Source organism: Lonchura striata, chromosome 8 (assembly GCF_050655825.1).
Source record: "Lonchura striata isolate lonStrDom1 chromosome 8, ASM5065582v1, whole genome shotgun sequence".
Taxonomy (NCBI): Eukaryota; Metazoa; Chordata; class Aves; order Passeriformes; family Estrildidae; genus Lonchura; species Lonchura striata.
The window spans coordinates 23,714,345-23,735,256 of record NC_140710.1 but is presented as its reverse complement, the minus strand read 5'-3'; the positions used below and the strand labels follow the sequence as shown (position 1 = coordinate 23,735,256).

General features: G+C 46.9%; 1 protein-coding gene across 7 annotated transcripts; it reads left to right on the top strand.

The window, feature by feature from the left end:
- The first annotated feature begins 6 nt into the window (after positions 1-6).
- Positions 7-20,885, top strand: ZBTB37 (zinc finger and BTB domain containing 37). Of its 7 annotated transcripts, none has more exons than XM_085585990.1 (6): positions 7-115; positions 1,851-1,950; positions 2,079-2,294; positions 4,094-5,040; positions 6,381-6,480; positions 8,685-20,885. In XM_085585990.1, the coding sequence occupies exons 4-6, from the start codon at positions 4,118-4,120 to the stop codon at positions 9,171-9,173; spliced, it is 1,512 nt and encodes a 503-aa protein (XP_085442116.1). In that variant the 5' UTR covers positions 7-115; positions 1,851-1,950; positions 2,079-2,294; positions 4,094-4,117; the 3' UTR covers positions 9,174-20,885. The 7 variants fall into 7 exon arrangements, with proteins under 7 accessions (XP_085442116.1, XP_077641620.1, XP_085442118.1 ...); XM_077785494.2 differs by having other exon boundaries at positions 4,091-5,040; XM_085585991.1 differs by lacking the exon at positions 7-115 and adding an exon at positions 173-256 and having other exon boundaries at positions 4,091-5,040.
- Positions 20,886-20,912: the final 27 nt, after the last annotated feature.

Genomic DNA, 20,912 nt, shown 5'->3' with positions numbered 1-20,912 from the left:
CGGGCAGGGCGGGGCGGGGGCGCGCGGTCCGCACGGCGTTTCCTTCCGGGGCGCGGCCCGCGCTGGCGCGTTTCGGTTCCGGGCCGGCGCGGCGGGCCCTTCCCACCCCCGGCAGGTGAGGCCGGGCCGGGCCGGGCCGGGCCGGGCGGGGCGGGCGAGGCCGGGGAGCGGCGGGGCCGGGACTGCCGGCGGCGGGGACAGGGGGGTGGTCCCGCCCGCCCCCGCAGCCCGGTCGGGGCGCGGCGCGGCTGTCACGGTGAGGAGCAGCCGCGGGCCCCGCCTGAGGGCTCCGGGGGCGCGGGGCGCGGAGACAGCGGAGACAGCCGGCTTGGAGGGCTCGGAGGGCTCGGAGGGCGCTGGGGCAGGGGCTGCGGCGGGCTGGGCGCGGGCCAGAAGCCGCCCCGCTGCCTCGGCTCAGAGTTACGCTCGCGTTCGGAGTTGTTGGAGTCCCGTTGGAATGTGCCAGCAGGCAAATAGGCGTGTTGGGAAGAAATCGTTACCTGTGAGGGTGGTGACGCCGTGGCTCAGAGAAGCTGTGCCTGCCCCTGCATCTCTGGCAGTGTCCAAGGCCAGGCTGGACAGGGCTTGGAGCGATCTGGGACAGTGGAAGGTGTTCTTGGCCACGGCAGGCGGTGAAACGGGATGATCTTTAAGGTCCCTTCTGACCTAAACCATTCTAGGATTCTGAGTATGTCTCCCTGGGACCAGGACAGGACCCATGGAATGGCTGGCGTTTTGTCAGGGGAGTTTTAGTCTGGATGTCAGGGAAAGGTTCTTCCCCGGAGGGTGCTGGGCACTTCCCGGGGAATGGGCACAACCCCAAGGCTGCCAGAGCTCCAGCAGGGTTTGGACAATGCTGTCAGGCACAGGGTGGGGTTGGGCTGTCTCTGGAGAGCCAGGAGTTGGACTCAGTAGTCCTTGTGGGTCTCTTCCAGCTCAGGATATTCTGTGATTCTGTGAACTTGCCCAGTCACGGTAAATCTCAACCCAAAAGCTGAGAGTTTTCAGTGCAGCTTCAGGGTGACATTATCTGCTGGGTGGTCTGTCTCTGTTTCTTACCTGAAGGATCAAGAATTCCACCCGCTCCTGGTAGCTGCCTCACGGGCTGGAAGGCATTTGCTGAGATAAGTGAAGTCTGAGTCTCAGCTGGTGGCACTTGAAATGGCATTACAAACAGCAGTGTCTGTGTGTGCCTGTGCTGACTCAGTTCAGCCTGCCTGTAAAGGTGGCTGGAGGTGATGGCAGAGACCAGTCAGGATGTCATTGCCCTGTGGCTGAGGTGCAGAAGCTGATGAGAAGTTCCCTTACCCAGAGGGGCAGAAACTGGCCTCTGATGGGGCAGTCTGAGCCAAAAGGCAGATTCCCTCTCCCCAGCCTCTGAGGGAGTGATAACACACAGGTTCCTCGACACTGGGGTGAGCAGAGCTCTGTGGGTTATAAAGAGTAGATGGATTTTCCCTGCCTTCAGAGCAGGAGCTCACAGATGTTTGTTGGGCTCTCTGGGGAGCAGCTGCCTTCTGACCACAGCCATACCCAGCCATGCTCAGCAGTTAAGGTCTGATGATGTTTTTTCCCCTTCTCTTTCTGTATATCCCAAGCCCAGCCTCTGCCTCCCTTTTGCCTCCCTGGGTGCTCGTGGCCTTGGCAGGGGTGTTTCACCCTTGCCTTCCTTGAGAGTGTTCTCTGAGGCTTGTTGCTTTAGGAACAGCTGTTTTGGGAAGATGGTGAGCTAATCCTGCTGCTAGATCCTCCAGCAGAACCAAGAATGACAAAGCTTGATGTTCACAACTGCGCTTGGGAGAGCCCAATTCCTCTGCACTTCATTTTTTCTTTCTTTTTACCTCCTAAAGGGGAAGGGGGCAGCAAGTTTTCTTCTTAAGACATCAGAAGAAAAAAAAGAAGGCAGCACCCCCATTTCCTTCCCACTGCATGTAACTCACAGCACTCCAGGTAAGATGTTGGGTTTTCTATTTCCCCTTGTTCTGTGCAGCTGATGTTCTGCTCCCAATGCTGTGTTGACACAGACCTGTGCACTGTGGTTTCCTGATTTTTGTGGGATTTGTTGCTTTCTCCAAAAGATAGGGAAGGACATGGAGCTGTTGGAGCGAGTCCGGAGGAGACACCAAGATGATCAGAGAGATGGAGAAGCTCTGCTGTGAGGGAAGGCTGAGAGAATTAGGGTCGTTCAGCCTGGAGAAGAGAAGCTTCAGGGTGACCTAATTGTGGCCTCCAGTACCTGAAGGAGCTGACAGGAAAGACAGAGAGAGACTCTGGACAAGGGATGGAGTGACAGGGTGAGGGGAATGGCTTCCCACTGACAGAGAGTAGGTTTAGATTGGGTATTGGGAAGAAATTGTTACCTGTGAGGGTGGTGAGGTTCTGCCACGGGTTGCTCAGAGAAGCTGTGGCTGCCCCTGGATCCCTGGAAGTGTCCAAGGCCAGATTTGGAGAAAGCTGGGATAGTGGGAGATGTCCCTGCCTATGGCAGGGGGTGGAACAGGATGGGCTTTAAGGTCCCTTCCAACCCAAACCATTCTGTGATTCTGATAGGGGAAGGAGGGAAGAAGCCCAAAGACCTGGCACTGTTCAGCTGTACCTTGTGAAGCTTTGTGCACTCCCACCTGACTTCCCCAGGGACACGCAGCCATCCTGCCACTCAGAAACCCCTTAGCACACCTCCACAAGATGGACAGGCTGTCCTGCAGCTTCATGTTTAGTAACTGGGTTTGACAAGTTTGTACAAAGCCTGCTTGGGCATATGGACACGTGTTATGCTGCAACATTCATAAATTCCAAATAAAAAGTCCTCCAAAGGCAGACATGCTCTTCATGTGCCAATTCCTTTGATTCAGAGATTCCTCAGAGTGGGTAACTGTGAGCCTTGGTATTCCCAGCCTGCTTGAAATAATGGTTTTGACATCTGCAGGGCTCTGCTCAATCCACACTTCAGATGCTATTTGGCTTGAAAGCTGCTTACGCTATGAGTGGACTTTAACAAGCTTAATTACTTTTTTTTTTTTTAATGAGTTTACATCTCATTTTCATTCATTCCAAATTTTTACCATATATGGTCATGGCTTCTTTTCAAACTTTGCCAAAATGAAGTGTGATGATGTTGATGATGTGGTGGTGCATCCCCCAGTCCCCCTCCCTGGCCCTGCTCTGAGATCTCCTGATAAGCCTTGCTCTGAGTGGTGAAGGGTCCCCCGACTGCACCAGCTGGGAAGTGAGATGCTCCCTGAGCCTGCCAGGAGCTCTTGTGTGATAGAGGTGGGAACAGCTAGGAACATCCCAGCTGAGGTGGGGAAAATCCCATTATCCCTCTACTTGGGAAAGAGTCCAGGAGTTTACTGACCTAGGGCATGGCCAGGATGGGGAATTAGTGATAACCAATGTGAAGTCTCTTGGGACCCTACAAAAAGTGATCCTGAGTGAGGCCCTCTGAGCTCTCCTGGGCCACAGCTTTTTTTTTTTCACTCTAATGTCATATATTTTCTGGCATGTGTCAGAAGTGCCACATATGATGGGTATCTCAGGTTAACAAGGCACTTAGGATGCCTTGAGGTCAGATGTGTGCTGGCCCACTTTTCAAGTCTCAGGAGGATTTAGGTCCCAGTGTCTCCTTCCCAGTCCCTGTTTTACAAAGGATCTTTCCCTATTACTTTCTCTTTTCAAGATGCTTAGAAGGTACAAGTGGTGAGAATTTTAATCCATTATGCAATCAGGTGCCTATTTTTAATACCTGTGCCATTTTTAATGTTCTTTTTACATGCAGATGTGCTTTTATTGAGGCTGGCAGAGCAAAGTGTTTCAGGCTAAAGCCACAGGGATTGCGGGTCTGTCAGGGATTGGTTTAGCAGAATTCTTGTGCAGGGGGATGCATAGAATGGAGAGATCAGAGAGATTTTGGGATGCTTTTTTAGGCAATCTCAAACACTCTCATTCATAACAAAGCTGCTGCCAGGTGTGTGGCAGTTCAGTGGGTGAGGAAGGTCTCTAAAAACTCCAGTGTTTCAAAATGCAGGTGAAAGAAGTTCTGATTTCAAATGATTGGCTCTGCCAATGACGGGATCTTTTTCCCCTTTTCCAGTAGAGTGCACCTGCAGCTGGGACAGCCATGGAGAAGAGTGGGAACATTCAGCTGGAGATTCCCAACTTCAGTAACTCTGTCCTGAGCCACCTGAACCAGCTGCGCATGCAGGGTCGGCTGTGTGACATCGTGGTCAACGTGCAGGGCCAGGCTTTCCGTGCGCACAAGGTGGTGCTGGCTGCCAGCTCGCCCTACTTCCGTGACCACATGTCCCTGAACGAGATGAGCACCGTGTCCATCTCCGTCATCAAGAACCCTTCTGTTTTCGAGCAGCTCCTCTCCTTCTGCTACACTGGCAGGATATGTCTGCAGCTGGCTGACATCATCAGTTACCTGACAGCTGCCAGTTTCTTGCAGATGCAGCACATCATAGACAAATGCACGCAGATACTCGAGGGGATTCATTTCAAAATTAATGTGGCGGAGGTGGAAGCGGAATTGAGCCAGACGAGGACGAAGCATCCGGAGAGACCTCCCGAGTCTCACCGGGCGACGCCAAATCTCAACCGTTCCCTGAGCCCACGTCACAACACCCCCAAGGGGAGCCGCCTGGGCCAGGTTAGCACGGTGCTGGACATCCGGGAGCTCAGCCCGCCCGAGGAGTCCACCAGCCCCCAAATAATCGAGCAGAGTTCCGATGTGGAAGGCAGGGAGCCCATCCTGCGGATTAACAGGGCAGGACAGTGGTACGTTGAGACGGGCATGGGAGAGCGCGGGGCGCAGAACGACGAGGAAGTGCGGGTGCTGGGAGGAGTGCGCATTAAGACGGAAAACCTGGAGGAGTGGCTGGGGGCAGAGCACCAGCCCTCAGGAGAAGATGGGAGCAGCGCCGAGGAGGTCACGGCCATGGTGATCGACACCACGGGCCACGGATCGCTGGGCCAGGAGGCTTTTGCCTTAGCCTCCTCTGGAGCCAAAGTGGTCAGGCCAACCAGCAGCGAGATCGACAGGTGGGTTTTCTTAAACTTATTCACCTTGGCTGTAAGAAGAGGTTGTGCAAGGTTCTTACCTGGCTGGGTCAGTTGCTTTGAAACATTTCCTCTTTCTATTTCCTTTGGCCATCTTAAGCATAAGAGTGAAAGGGTTTTTATCTGGTGTTAAGAAGTGTATCCAGTTTGGGTAATAGTATTTTGGTTGGGTGGTGATCAGACCAGGATCTCCAGGTACAGGCTAACTTGGCAAATTACTTAATTAGCTCTTAGATGTTGCAATCTCTACCTCTCAGTGTTTCAGCTGAGGTGGGATTTTTTTTTTTAAAGAAGATGTTCTGTTCAGCCTCAGTAGATACCAGACTCAGCATTTGAATTAATGAGGTCATATACAATATGTGTTACATATTTCCATTGCACTGGTGCCTTCTGGCCCAGAGATCTGGGGATGGTACTGGCTGAGAAACAAGCCAGGCACCAGCTGTAGGTCAAGGTCTTCCCAGTGATGCATGACAGCAGTGGGCCCTGGGTTTACATCTTCTGAGGCAGTTGAAATGGGGAACCCACTGGCCTCCACTGTTGTTTTGATTTATATGAGAGAGCAGAAAGTCTTTTTTGAAAATGAGTGGTGAAATCTGCTGTGTTTGCATTCTCCATCCATCTTCTCCTCCGCTTCAGTATTTGCTTTCTTGCCCTAGGCTCAGGCCAGAGAATGGATTTGATAAAGGGCAGGTCTGTTTTATTTGGAAGGGGGGGTTGTAGTTCTAGGGTTGCCCTTCACATCTGCCTCTCTTCTAGTTCAGTCCCACGGGGAAGCAGATACCTGGAAGCAGGGGATATTCTGTCACTTGTCACTTAATAAATCAATCAGTCTTGAGCTGGCCTTTGGAGAGCGATGTTTTCCTACTTCCTTAGCCCTTTTCCTTGGATCAGCTAGTCTCTAGCATCTCTTTTGGCATTGCAGTCTGTATGCACTGTGTCCCACCTTTAGTCCATCACATCCCTTATGTTTCACATTGGGAATGGAGGAGGTGGGTGCTGGAGGAGAGATGTCCTCTGAGAAATGGTTTCTGTCCTGAGTCACCAGGCCCATATTGGTTTATTCATGATAGCAGCCCCTCTCTATTGCTGAACTGGAAGCCAAATGACTCAGTTTTATTTTACAGATGTTTAGACTGAAACCACAGACTGATATAATCTGGTATTTCCTTTATACTTGCACTGTTCCACTTCCAGCGTGTTAGCTGATGAGGATGAAGAGATGCTATACAGATGCCTCTATTGCTCACTCATTGCTCTAAACACTGTAGTGACCTGATGCCCATTAAAAATGCCATTTCCACTCCTTCCCCACCCCACAGATTTAGCCCTTCTGGCAGCATGGTTGCTGTGACTGAGCGGTACAGATCGAAAAGCGAGTCTCCTGGGAGGATGGATGAGCCTAAGCAGCCCAGTTCCCAGGTAGGCAGACCAAGATGTTTGCAAGTAAATGTTGGTTTGAAGGTGAAGGGGACTTTGTTGTGATGAAGTGTATTGTATAAAATATATTTTCTATTTGCGAGCAATAATGTATGTGATACAAGGACCATTTACTTTGCAAAGGATCTACTTGCTCACAGGAGAACATGTGCTGGGCAAGTATGATTTAAAATGGATTCTGGCTGTTGCTTGGGATTTTGGCCAGATACCTGGAAAACACAAGGAGTTTCTCTTGTTGTTTGAGGGCATAAATATCCATCCTTATTCTGGGCAGGCCACCAACTCCTGAGGAGAAACCCCATTTGCCTGCAGAGCTGGATCTGCCCTCAAACACTGGCAGCAAATGCCCGAGCAGAGGGAGGAGGTGTGGCTTGGCTTCTGTGGAAGATGGGTGACAACAGCTGAATCTTTCTATGCCGGTACCAAGACCGTTCCCAAAAGCCCTCCAGGCACTACACCAATAACCCTTTTGGGGTGGAGTGTCAAAGAGCTGTGGAGTTTTAGAGAGGCCTCTGTCTCTTCTCCAAGGGACTTGTGTTGCACAGCAGACTTTGCAACGTAAAGGAGCTCTGAATTCTCTGCTTTCTCAGGCACAGTTTTGGGGTAAGAGGGAGAGATGCACAGAAATGGGAGGGCAGTGGGTTGTAGAGTGCAGCAAAGTGGGACATGACAGTAATGCCTGTGCCTTATTATTTTGGTCTAATTTAGTTGCATCCAGTTAGTGTCACAGTGCCACTGTAGTGCAGGCATGTCAGCCAACACAGTGCAGAAAGACTCTTGTGAGCCTGACAGGTAGAGAATGTGTCAGTGTGTAAACAAAAGACTTGGCTGGAGGTGGGGAAAGAGATATTAGGCTGCTTTGCTCTTGAGTAATACCAAGTGAAGCAAAGGGGAGAAGACTGTGATTGCTGTCTGCTGACTTTGTTAGACATTTCCATAAAATGACAGATACCTTTTTGTTCCTGTTTTGCAAAGCTTTGTTTTGTGTCCTCAGAAGACATTGCAAAAATTTCAGGTCAAACCAACCCTCTAGGGGAAATGTGACACACTAAGCAATTTTAGCTCTGCCTGAAGAAAAGGTACTCTTATTCCTCTGTTGTGAGACATCTTCAAACATGAAACCTTAGGCTTTACACACCATGGGGAAGTATCATCACCTTCCACTCTCCTGGCATTGTGATATCCATACTAAAATAGCCTGCCCGTGATCCTTGTCCAGTGGCACTGGTAGAATGGAAAGGAAGCCAGAGCTTTGTGTATCTTCTTTATTCCTCAACAGCTTCCCTATGGCTCTACAGCTGGATTCAGCAGCACCTGGCACAGTACACTGCTGCTCATGCCTGTAGAGCCCTGGCTTGCAGAGGAGATGCCCTCCTGCTGGTACTGTCTCCACATGTGGCACCACTGGGAAGCAACACTGGGGGACTAAACAGTGCATCTCCAGCACAGAAGCTTTCTGGAGTCCCTGTATTTCTGCTCAGTCTGAGTAGGATGGCCAGAAGTGTCTATCCTGAGAGCAGGCTTGTGGTCCAGGTTGCTCTCAGCTGTTTGTGTGACTTCAGAAAATGCAGAGGAGTCCTTGCTGTGCAAGCTGGGTCAGGCACATCCTTGCCTGTGAGGCCCTGGGGCTGGGATGGATTACACAGCCAGGCAGGCAAATGTGACTCATTGTAAGAACTCTGAGTGACATCTGAATAAGTACCTGTATGAAATGACACCTGAAGAACTTTCAGATATGATTCTGTGGTTTGCTCCTTTTTGTTTTACTGCAAGCTCATTAATTGGCGGCTTTTTTTTTGACTTTTAGTAAGGAAAACAGAAGGTAATACATCCAAGTCTTTTAATTAAATTGGCACAAATTTTTTAGGAAGTAACAAGTATTGACATGTGGTCCACTACTGAATTGGTGGCCAAGTGCCCTTGTGTTAAGGCTGTCTTTTCTTCACCAGATCCAGGGAATGGCTTGGCAAAAGGGGCCTTTGCAGCAGTGGTTTCTAATTGATTGCTCATTTGTTTTCAGCCCTAGGGCCCCAGTTAAGCACTTAAATGTGTGCTTGAGGTTGCAGACATTAGTGCTGCTGATTTTGAGGTTTGGCACATGCTTTACTGGCTGGAAGTGGGCCTGATCTTCTCTGCAACTTGTTTTAGGCTGCTTGTTATTTAAGTCTGTGCCATTTCCTTGGCAGGGGGAGGAATCAGCCATGCTCGGAGTGAGCGGTTACGTGGAGTATCTGCGGGAGCAGGAGGTTTCAGAGCGCTGGTTCCGGTACAACCCACGGCTCACGTGTATTTACTGCGCCAAATCCTTCAACCAGAAGGGCAGCCTGGACCGCCACATGCGGCTCCACATGGGCATCACACCTTTCGTGTGCCGCATGTGTGGGAAGAAGTACACCCGCAAGGATCAGCTGGAATATCACATCCGCAAGCACACGGGCAACAAGCCCTTCCACTGCCACGTGTGCGGCAAAAGCTTCCCTTTCCAGGCCATCCTCAACCAGCACTTTCGCAAGAACCACCCCGGCTGCCTGCCCCTGGAGGGGCCGCACAGCATCTCCCCTGAGACCACCGTCACGTCCCGGGGGCAGGCAGAGGAGGAATCTCCCCCGCAGGAAGAGGCCGTGGCGGTGGGGGAGACGGCACAGGGATCTGTGTCCACAACCGGGCCGGATTGAAGCGGCTCCGGAGTCCCAGGAGAAAGGACAGTCTTCCCATTCCTGGCTCTGAAGAGTCAGCACCAACCCGGCAGGCTGGTACTGTAATTAGTGCAATGCCACCACTGAACAGAAAGAAGCTCCCAAGATTTTGCCAAAATAGAAAAATCTCTCTCTTTCTCTCTCTTCCTCTCACACACCCACACACACACCCATAGAGTGTTAAATGTTTTTCTCCCTTATTCCTCCTCCTCTTGGAGAAAAACAGAACAACTGTGTCAATCAACTTCTTATTCAGGGATCGACAGGATTTTAAATTTTTTTACTGTTCTGTAGAGATCTGGGACAAGCAGTCATTTGTATTTCTGGACAGCGCTGTGGCCCAGCAGGGCGTCCCGCCGGCGGTGCCGGGTTCAGCCACAGAGCCATATCCACTGCTCCCACTCGAGGGGAGAGCAGGGGCAAGGGGCCATTGCCTTTCTCCCTTCCCCAGGTAGTTGCCGCAGCAAAGAAAACAAAAATACTGTCCTGGTGGAACCTGCCTTGCCCGAGCGTATTTATCCCTGTCCTATTTTGGTGTGTCTCTTTACGTTTTTATTTAAACTGTTATTTTAGGGCTTTGGGCTTGCCTGTTCCAGGCATGCAGCCCTGGTGCCCCTTGTTAAAGTGGGCACAGCTACAAAGTGGTATTCTAGAGATCAGCAAAATGTAAAGGAAGTACTTCAGCTACTGAGAGTGGAATTTAGCAGCTGTGAGGTTTGCATGAGACTCTGATGCACTGAGAGAAGGGCTGGAGGGGCCTTTAGAGGAGGTTGTCCTCTGCTGGTGCTGATCTGGAGAGCTCAGAGCACTCTGAGGTCCTGGCTGGAGCGCTGCCATGCTTCAGGTGGTGCCAAGGATTAGGAAGAGATTTTCTGGAGTTGCTGAATGGTGGAGTTAGAGGCTGGCTACCAAAGTCCTCTTTCACCCCTGGTCCCCCCTCGACACACACTTGATCTTTTAGAACAGCAATACGGGATATGGGAATACTGCAATGCTGTTGTCACAGCTGAGCAATCGCAGGTGGTTGCTTTTAAACCTGTTTCTACAAACTAGTTTGATAACTTTTTTTATCAATGAAACACAAAAAGAAAAGAGAACCCTACTCTATTTCCTTATAACAGTTCAGGAGACTTAAAAGTGAACAGTTCCTAGAGCAATCACAACTCTGTCCCCTTGCATGGACTTAACATTTTTGTATTCTGAGTAGCTCTGATGTTTAGAGCAAGTTTAGCAAACCTGGAGAGACATGCCTGCGTGTGTATTGTAGGTGTTTGCACGAGCTTACATGGTTCATAACCAGAAAAGCATGGGACAGGCAGATAAGTGCAAATATCCTGACATCTTTTTTAAAAAAATATGCAATATTTTAAGAGTTTTCTCTAGTTCTGATGCCAAGTTGTTCATGATGAAGGGGGGGAATGAACAACAGGTTGCGTGTATCAGGTTTGGTGAAGGAGTTCTCTTGAGGATGTATAATGTGTATATGATGAGGAAGGGTGAAGTTCTGAACCTTAAGGTGATGGGAGGAACAAGGAGACATTGAAAAAGAAATACACTTCCTCTTGCTTCAGCAAGAAAGCTGGATGAGAGGTTAGAGTGGGGGCTTAGGCAGAAGACTGACCAAGTGACAATAGTGCCTGGCCTGCTGTCTGACTGCAGTTTTGGGCACATGGAAACATCTCCAGCCCTTGCTTTCCCCATCTGCAAATTGATACTTGGGATCATTTTTCTGCCCCTTTGAAGGGAATAATTTGGAGAAGAGTGATGTATTCTTGCCTTGATTTATAGATTTTTTCATGTGTGAGGGGTCTCACTGTTCCTCCCATCTCCCTCTCAAAAAGAGATGTGGCTCTAATGTGGTTTTGTGTGTGGGAAAGGGCTCGGTGCCAGTATCATGTGTAACAGGGATGGGATCCTACAAGAGGAACCTTTGTAGGTGCTCTGAGCTGGGTACCTGCAAAGTACCATTTCATTGACCATTTCAAACAGGAAAACTGATTATTTCACTTCTGTTTTCCTTCTGTGCCTTCTTCCTCCTCTCCTGTCAAGGGCATCCATCACACAGGGAGTGATTTGGCCACCCAACCAGCTCTGTCAGGTTTCCTGGCAAAGGTCAAACATCACAGTACCAAAACAGTGAGGTTGCCAGAGAGTAGTGGCAGAGGATGAGTGAGAGGGTGGCCAAGGTAGGTTTTGTTGCAGTCAAGGTGCAGGGAGGAGTGGAGATGTGCTGCTTTAGTCATAGCTTTTGAAGTTACCAAAAATGAAAAAAAAAAAAGTTAAAAACTTTGAAATCCTATCTGTTCACACTAGAGAGCATAAAAAGTTACTTTTAGTTGCTTAAAAGATTTTTAAGTGTTTTAAAATAGAAATTTTAAAAGAATACTACCAAACTATAAAAACATAAAATTATTTATATACATATATTATATAAAAATATAGTGGGAAAGTTTCCCTGCTAAGCTTGCTGTGAAGAGAAGGGTGAAGGTGCAGTAACTGCTACACAAGCAACATTTTTCTGAGACAGATGGCAACTGTAGTGAAGAAGGGCTGACATAAAATGGTGAATGCCTTTGTTCCCATGGCATAGCTGTGAGTTTCTTGAGCAGGTTTTTATTTTACTGTATCAATACTGTGAACGGAGAAGCATCCAAACAGTACAGGATGCCAACAGTGTGTCCTGTTTGCTGATTCACTACTTCAAGTGGCCTGGTGAAAACCATGAAATTAGTCCTTCATACCTTACTAGGCTGAAAACAAAGCTTGTGAAAGGTTTTTATTTTTTCCTCCTTTATGTTTGCTTTTCTTTTTGGTTTTTTTGGGTTTTTTTTTTGTTTTGGTTTGTTTTTTTTTTTTTTTTTTGTTTGGGTTTTTTTTTTTTTTTTGTGCAGAGGTTGCCACTGTATAAATTATCATTTCAGATTGCATGCAGAAGAGCCAATATTCTTGCCCAGGCCTCGTTAAGGTGAAGTTTATAGCTTGTAGCTAGAGTCAATATAAGGTATGGTAGTGGGAATCATTTTGATATTATTTCTGTACATTTAATGGATGTGTATGTATGTGTGGGAATCATGGTGTCTAATATTTCTTGAACAGTGCTGAAACCAGTTCAGGCCCGTCCGCACTAGACAGTGGAACCAGTTCTGAAGGAATCGTTACTGAACTTTTCTTTCAAGGGTCGGCTTCCTGAGTGCAGATGTGAGACCAAGGTTCGAGAAAAAAGGGGTTGGAGGTCCTGTACGGTATGGAGAAAACCTCATGTGAATTTTCTGGCAGTGGTGTAGCTACTTTAGAGGTGCTTTCCCTAACAGAATGATACTGTGTCCTGTTGCCTCTGCGTTGGTGTGGCTCTTTACGGTTGCACCGAAGCTGTGGAGAATCAGATGCTAACTTTCCAAGTGTGAATGCTTCTGTGATGGGTTGAGGCACAGCTTTGCATTCCCACATCTAGCTGCATCTTGTTCTGCCAAAACTGTGATTTCAACTGTGATTTAAGGAGGATGTGAAGAGAACTCTCATGTTTTAATACCTCTGTACGTAACATTTTTGTCTGCTTTAGAGTTAGGGCTTACTAACCCATTTGTTTTCTTGCCTCAGGCAACAGGGAGAACACACTCTGGTTTTACAGTTTGCTTTCTTGGAGGTGGACATATTTCTTAGTTCTTTGCTGTCAAAGAACTCACCTCCCAAATGTGAAGAGTTGTGGTTATCTCCTTAAGCCTGCAGCAAGCCCTGGTGCCAAGTGTCAGCCAAGTGACATGATGGTTGCCGTGGCTGTTCCCTGCTGCTGCCAGGTTACCTGTGAATAGCTGTGAAAATAGCAAGAATTATGTTAATACTGTGTTGCTGCTTTGGAGAAAAGCTAAACCTCTTCATCTCAGGAGGATGACTGATGTGAAGCTGGGAAAAAGAGAATGCCAAAATGCAATGAGAGGATGTGAGAACAAATTGTGCTTTGTATTTCCAGCAGCTAGAGAGGGATGAATGAGAGGCTTTGTGGAATGTGAATTTGTTGCAGGAGGCTGAGGACATGCTTAGAGCTAACTTAGTAAGATGCAGGGATAGCTCGGTGAGAGGCAGAGCAGCTAATGCAAATGGGCAGTCCATCCTTGTCCTCTCAGCATTATCCACCACCAGGTTCAGTCCTTGGACTTTCCTGTATCTTCTCTACAGTATTCTCAAGCTGTGACCTGTATAATTTAACTTTAGTTTGGGTGCTGGGAAGAACTGAAAGCATGTTGTGTCTCTGCTGCTGTTTTAAACCCAGAGAGGTTGGCAGCGACTGACCCCATTCCCATCTGACAGCTATACAGAGCTGGAATAGCACTGGGAACAAGCTGAAAAGCATCGTGGGGCTGGCTCAGCACACAGGGCACAGAGCCAGGATTTCAGTCCTCTCTGAGCTCGAGGTTGAAATACACGGACAGGACAGCTCTCCCTGCTTGTCCTGCTCTCATTTTGTGGCAGCTCCCTGGCTGTGTTTCCGTCCCACACCTCTGCAACAGGAATGTCACTTAACTGTGAGATGCCCATTTCAGGAAGTGATTCCAAGCAGTCTGCTTTGGGAGTAAAGTCCTGCCACTTTTGGGTGATTCAGCCCTAACAAGGCCTTTGCAAGAGCAGAGTTGTAGCTTTTATTTGCTGCTGACTTCATCTGTCAAATAGGAAGACAGCTGCAAAGGTGCAGCTGATTAAACTGATTTGGATGGAAGGTGGTCTCGGAGGTAGATAGGATTGTGCATCTTGAAAACCAACAAAAAACAGCACTTAAAATTATTTAAACTTTACCAAACTCTCCTCTTTGATCTATGACATGCCTGCCAATTTAGCCGTGTCACCATCCAAATGTTTCTGCAGATTAGTGGCATCAAATGCTGTTCAGGCTCTGCTGGAAATATTCTGGAGATGGGAGAAGTCCCTGCTCATTGCAAGATGGTTGGACTAGATGATCTGTAAAGGTCCCTTCCAACCCTTACTGTTCTATAAGTTAAGAAGCTGGAATTCAAGGAGACTTTTTGCCAGGGTCTGGGCTCTGAGTTTTTCTTGGGAGCTGAGGCTGTGGCCAGGACTGCAGTTGGAAAGCCTGGGATCCACTGCCATAGCAAAATAATTGTGGTGAGTATTGCTCTGGTCACAAGGGGAGAGCCATGCACAGGGTTTTTATATCTGCAGTTAAAGGGCCTAAAGAGGAGCTCAGAATCCTTATTTTAACAACTGTCATTCAAAGGATATTTTAAAATAAAACACAAATGTATATATATATATATATATATATATATATATATATATATATGTTTGTAACCAAATAGAAGTTATAGAACTATGCAAACAATACTGGCTGCTTCTTGAAACTAAAGTCTACCAGAACATTTTGGAATAGAGTAGATTTGGAGCAGACTTGCTGTGGAGTTTTTGTTTTGTTTTATAACCAGTAAAATGCAGCAGACCAAAGTTTTGCTGCAGTTAGTCTTACTAGAAATGTAGGTTACTCCTAACCTGAAATTCAAGTGGGTTATAAAATTATCTGAAGAGTCCTACCATCTCTAAAATATTTCCATCTGCTGAAAGGCTTTGGCTTGGCAAACATAGAAAAACACAGAGGCTGGGAATTAGGAGAGACTGAATGTAATGTTTGGGCTGATGGAATCAAGAAAGGTCTGGGAGCATTTTCTTTTGGATGTAGGATTGAGTTGGTTTCAAGGAATCTTCCTACGTGGGAAAATGTCCATTGCTGAGGTGGAGGCAGTGATCAGAACATCCCCAGGATGAACTCTGGTTTTGATGGAGGTATTGGAAAGCTTCCTGCTGAATCTGATGGTACAAGAGTTTAGGCTGCTGGGAGAAATTCCACATGATTTCTGCCATTTCTTTGTGTCAGATCTGATCTTTGCTTTTAGGATTAACTGCAATGTAACTTTCAGTGAGCTTTGGCTTTTTATTCCTGGAACTGTAGACAATTCAGGTTTCCCATAACATTATCCTCATCCCAACTGTGAACAAGTTACTACTGCTTCTTATAATTTATTATCTTTCTGTTCCTGAATGTCTGTGTGATCCAGCTGGTCACCAGCACCACCTTCCAGTGCTTCATTAGCTTTTATGCACAGGGAATTGTTGCAATGGATAAGTTGACCATGCTAGTTGGAAGAGTAGAAGCTTTTGGAGAATGAATTTTGCTTCCTCTAGCTGTCATTAGGGAGTGCACACACACACCTGTATATACATATATAGAAACAAATATAATGTGTTTCAATATAAACTCATTTAGCATTATTCTTATTTAATTTATATTTTAATCTAGTTGTAAACCAAAGTATTACAGCTTGTGAAATGATGTCTCTTGGAAATAGGAGGAACCTTTTTTAGGTGGGAATTCTGAAAGGTCTTTGGTGACAAAAACATGAATAGGAGTAAGACTTAAGAACTTGTGCTCCTGGGGAGTTGCAGCATTGAAAGGATTTGAAACTTGCTGAGTAAAGTTGGGTGGTGGGGCCTTCTGAAGGTGTTCTTCATGGTCCTTAACAGTTTTGTTGTAAAACAAGGACGTTCTGGCAAAACTAGAAATAAAGGGGAGAAAACAGAAAATCAGACTGTGACCTGGCACAGCCGGGAGCTGGGGAGGAAGCCACAAAACCAGCCACTGATGTATTTAGTGTCTAATTTAAACTTTTAGGAAATGAGCCATTGCTATTTAGTGGTGTCTAGAAGTGGCTGGGGGTTTGTTAATAACTTCTGTGAAGGCACGTGTTCTGCTGTCACCAATGGGAAGAAACAGTGGGTTAAAAGATAAGATCTTGCTGGTTTTTCTATGCCAGGGAGTAATTACCTTTCCAAGGAATTAGCAAGCACTAAGAACAAATTCACCTCTAACATGTCCCACATGTCTTGGCAGCGGCTCTGCTTCCTCTAGGGAGGAGGAAGACAGTTGAAATAAGGAGAGAGCTTATCTACTTTCAGCCCTGGCTGGTGCTGGTGGCACTGGAACCACACAGGGGAATGGGTAGAAAGGTGGAACAGCAACAAAGCATCACTGGAAAGAGATAGTGCATGTATCTGGCATGCCATGGATGCTGTGGGCAGGGAAATGCTGGTGTAGAACCTGCACAGGGGCAGGAGCGTGCAGGAAATGCTGCTGCCCTGCAAGACAGGTGTCCAAAGGTGCCTGGCCTGGCCCATGACAGCTGAGCAGCACCAGTGTTTTCCTTGCTGGAGCTGTGAATAGTTAAGAAGGAAAAGGGATCAGTCCCCTGTGGGGGCAAGATTTGCTGTGAGCATTTAAAAAATGCCATTGGAAGGAGCTGAAGGGTGGAAAGGGCAGTACTAGACTTCAAAGTGCCATTTTCTGAGTTTTCTAGCAAGTGTTGAAGACTGAGGTTTGTTTTTGTTCCAAGTGCTTTCTCCTTTACCTATATCATTTTTCCTATTTAAACTCCACAGCTCAGAGGAGGGTGCAGAAAAGATTAAGCCAGACCCTTCCTGGAAGCACACGGTGGAAGGAGGAGCAGCAGTAGGCAGCAGTTTATGCAAGGGAAAATCAGGTTAGGTATGATCTGACATGATAAGACATTATCTCACCATGAGTACAGTCAAACAGCATTGGATCAGGTTGTCCAGAGAGGCTGGGAAATCTCCATCATGGGAGAGTGCAGCCTCCAAGGTCCTGTTTCCATTAGACTGTGCCAAGCTGTATTTTTGTTACCTTTTTTTTTAGTTTTATCATGTAAAATTGGCAGCTTTACTGGCCTTCCTAGTCTGTATCAGTTAAGCTTTTGAAACATGTTCAGGTATTTTTAAATACTGCTGTGTAAGTTCCTTGTTTAATCTGACATACTCTGATTTATTATTCTACTGCAGTTACCTAAGGCAGTACTTAAATCAGTACATTAATTTTTTTGCAGACTTTCAGCTTAGTTTTTGATAATGTACCTAACACCCTTCCCCTCAGATCTATGGTGAAATGGCTGCATTATTTTTATACTGCAGTGAGGCTTATTTTATTTAAACCTTCCCATTACCTTTGCAGTCAGACCCAATATCATTTACTATGAAACTGTGAAACTAATGAGAAATGAAAAATGAAGTTGGATTGATTAATTTACTGCTGGACAAAAAATACAGAAAGTAGCAGTAAAAAAAATAAAATACAGTTTAAATTAGTTACTCAAATCACAGAATGGCTTGGGTTGGAAGGGACCTTAAAGCTCGTCTTATTCCAACCCCCCTGCCATGGGAAGGGATGTAAAATCTGCTAATTCCAATGGGAATTACTGAGTCTGGGGCAGGGGGAGGAGTCACAAAACTAGTCTGAGAGAAACAACTTTTACCTTGATGATGCCAATTAATTGGTTCCCCGTTTGGTCAAGTTTTAAAAGCTGTTTCTTGAGGTTTCCCTGGCTCTGCTCGTTCCCCTACATGTCTTGGGCATTGGTTTGATACGGGAGTTTGTGCCTCCGAGAGTGATTTCTGAGAGTTTACATGTCCAAAGAAACTCTGAATTACTGTCAGGCTTTTCTTGAATCCTTCTCTGCCTGGTGACCAGCAGAGCTCTTGCCTGCAAGAGGCCAGTGGGAGGAGGGTGGCAGCAGGGGGTGACACTAACAAGAAGTGGACAGTGCAATTCTCGGGCTGACAGATTGGGTTTTGGCAAGGGGTATGAAGCCCCAGCCCACTGTGGCTGTCCCCAGCCCCACTGTGGCTGTCCCCAGCCCCAGGGTGCTCTTTCAGTTGGTGTTTGTTTGCAGGGGCTGTTTACAGGGCAGCCTGGATCTCCACCAGAGATGCAGGGAAGGAGGGTGTAGGTGGCATGCAGGCACTTTTCTGATGTATTAGAAGATTTCCTAAGCTGGGGTTGTGCTGTTGGGGGAAGCACCCCAGGTGGGATTGAGAGTAGAATTTTGTCATACCTTTGCTTAAGCCTTATTCCCTGGGCTCCCCTAAGGCACTGGTCTGGGCAGAAAGCTGACACCAGACAGCTCCCAGGGCTGTGTTGTCACGGGGCAAGTGCCAGTAAGGAATATTGGGAAGGGAGAGAGGAGTGGTGTTGTTCAAATAAGGCATGGTTCTTTTGTGTTGGTGGGTAACATGGCTGACATTTAGGACAGCCAAGAGCAATCCTGGGTGGCAAAACAGACTTTTCTGAACAAGGTCTTTCAGAGGCTGAATGAGGAGGAGAATGGCATGCACCTGTGTGTTCTTGCAGTAACATATTCCTCACCTCGTGCCCCGCACTTGCAGGGAGGATTAGTGAAGGATGAGAAGACTGGATCAGATGGTAGTTCATGGAAATGGAGGCAAGGTATTCAAAGCACTGCTTTAATCTGAAAAGGGAAGGGAATGAATGCAGTTTTCCCAAGCCTCTAGTGTGTTGAACACTAGCTGAAGCTCCCATGAGCTGTGTCCCCATTGTCCCCAGAGTTCCCCTCGTTTCCCCGGTGTCACCCCACCTTTCCTGCACAACACTGTGAATATGATATCTGTAGCTCTTTTTAAAACTTTGGTTTTTTCCATTAAAACTGCTCAGAGCAGGAAGTGCTGTCCTACTGCAGGAGCAGACAGGATGACCCCAAAACAGGGCATGCATAGTTGAGTAGTGGGAGAGAGAATTTTAAGAGTAAACAAGGGAAGTGGCTTTGTATAGCAATTTGCTAATCAAATCTCATCTTGTAACAAACTTAACTGACAATCAATTTCTAAAATACAAAAGCCTCTTAGAGGAAATAGTCAAGTATATCTTAACCAGAAAGATTTAACTGGGATAACTTAATAAAGAGCACAGGATTTTTTCCTCCTTTTTTTTTTTTTTCTTTCTTTTAGCAATTACTCCAGAAATGGAGTCACATTAAGCAGCAGCATATTCACAGGACAGTAACTACCTCTCTCTCTTGGAGTGCTGAGGTCCACACTACACACTCTAGCAGCAAAGCTTTCACTTTAAAGAGATTTGTTTTCCTTACCTCTGTGTTTCAGAAATGCAAGTCTGCTTTGTAAAGTGACTCTAATGAAAATGGCATCTGGCAGGAGCAATGGGAGTCCCTTGGGGTCCACAGTCCTTCTTGGCCTCCAGTTCCTTACTGTGACCCTTTGCAGGTTGGCCATGGGGCTGTGACAGTTCAGGGGGACTTCGTCATCTCCCGTGTGCTGTGTAACAGTGAACTGTCCCCTGGGCCAGCGCTGTAAAACCACATTCCTGCACTGGGAAATCAGTTAATGGTGGGGAAGGTAAAGGAGAATCCATCTCCCTCCTGCCTCCAAGGCAGCAGGCAGCAGTAAAAAAAAAAAAAAAACAAAAACAAAACAAAAAAAGCAATAAGATAAAATACAAACATTTTTATATGTTGTTCATTAGTCAGCAGATCTGACTCTGCAGATTTATATATATATACACACATACAGAGAGCAAATCTCTCATGTGAAAAGGTGCCATTTTTTTTCCTAAACAGTCCCTTTCCAAACTAGAACAGCACTTTAAATAGGTTCCTCTTTAAAAAAAAAAAAAAAAATTAAAAAGCAAACCCTTTTCTGCCGCAATGCACTTTAACTCGTCAGACGAGTACAGCTGTGGCTGGCTGGGGACACAGCTGTACGGGCAGGCAGCTCCTGGGCAGCCACAGCTCGGGGGGAGCAATGCTGCCACTCCCTTGGGCATGGCAGCTCTACCTCCAGCAGCCCCCCACACTGCCCGGAGCAGCCCCGCCGTGCCCAGGCACTGATGGGGCTGGTGGCTGGTAGGAGACTTTGGAATCTTTCAAGAGAAGCCCACCCTTGCCTGTCAAGAAGATTTAAACCCCATTTTTTAACAGGTCAGAAGTTGCACCCAGTTACAACCCAGCTGGCGGCCCAGGGCTGAGCTAAGCTGAACAGCAAAGCCAGGAGAAAGCTGTTACTGGGGTTGTGGGCTTTTTCCATAACATGAATATGGAGCCCTCGTCAGTTCTGTTTGTTGGTTTGTTTTTTTTTTTAATCCAAGTTTGTGTGTCCCACATTGATTCTGCTCTGAGCTGGTTTGCAGAGTAACCATTTGTAACAGAAATTGTGCTGTCACCTTCAACTAGTGACTATAAATCAAACCTTTTTAGGACAGGTGTCCTAACACTCAAGACTTACTTTCACAGTTAAGAAATTTCCTGCTGTACTAATTATTCATTTTTTATTATTTTATTTTATTTCTGGTTGCAGTCCTTATTTCAAGAAAAAGAAGTCAGTGTTCAGACTAGTCTGGAGTAGGCTGAAGAGTAAGCCTGCTGTAACTTGTGGATATCAGACTGTTCTTCAGTGATTTTCCAAGCTGTTTCCAAACTGGCCCTCCATGCCTGCTTCTCTTTTCCTCTTCCAGCAGGCACTGGCAAACAGAAACTCCATGGCCGTTGTGTCCAGGGACAGCCAGCACTGCTGGAGAGGGAGGGCAGGGATGGCAGGGGAACCAGAGTTGGGAAAGGGGGAAGTAAAATCAAGGTAGAGGGGACTGTACAATTGCATTGAAAGCAGTTTAGCAAAAAGCGCTCTCGTTGGACAGCTTTAAGAACAATGTGAATGAGAACTTAGCAACTTGGGTAAGAATCTTGGAAAATTCTATCAATGTATACTTGAAATTCTGTTTGTATTAAACAAAATGCATTTTCTTCTTTCTTTTAACACTGTGTAAAAGAACATTATGCATGTGAGTGGTTTGAGAATTAAATGGTTTAATACTCAGATCCTTGTTCGTGTCTTATAGCTGAC

What these genes read in the sequence shown, in the direction of transcription:
- ZBTB37 (XM_085585992.1), top strand. Translation starts at nt 4,118, where the DNA reads ATGGAGAAGAGTGGGAACATTCAGCTGGAGATTCCCAACTTCAGTAAC. An exon ending in ACCAGCAGCGAGATCGACAG is followed by an intron (nt 5,041 to 6,380) that starts GTGGGTTTTCTT and finishes CCCACCCCACAG; the next exon opens with ATTTAGCCCTTCTGGCAGCA. An exon ending in CTAAGCAGCCCAGTTCCCAG is followed by an intron (nt 6,481 to 8,684) that starts GTAGGCAGACCA and finishes TTTCCTTGGCAG; the next exon opens with GGGGAGGAATCAGCCATGCT.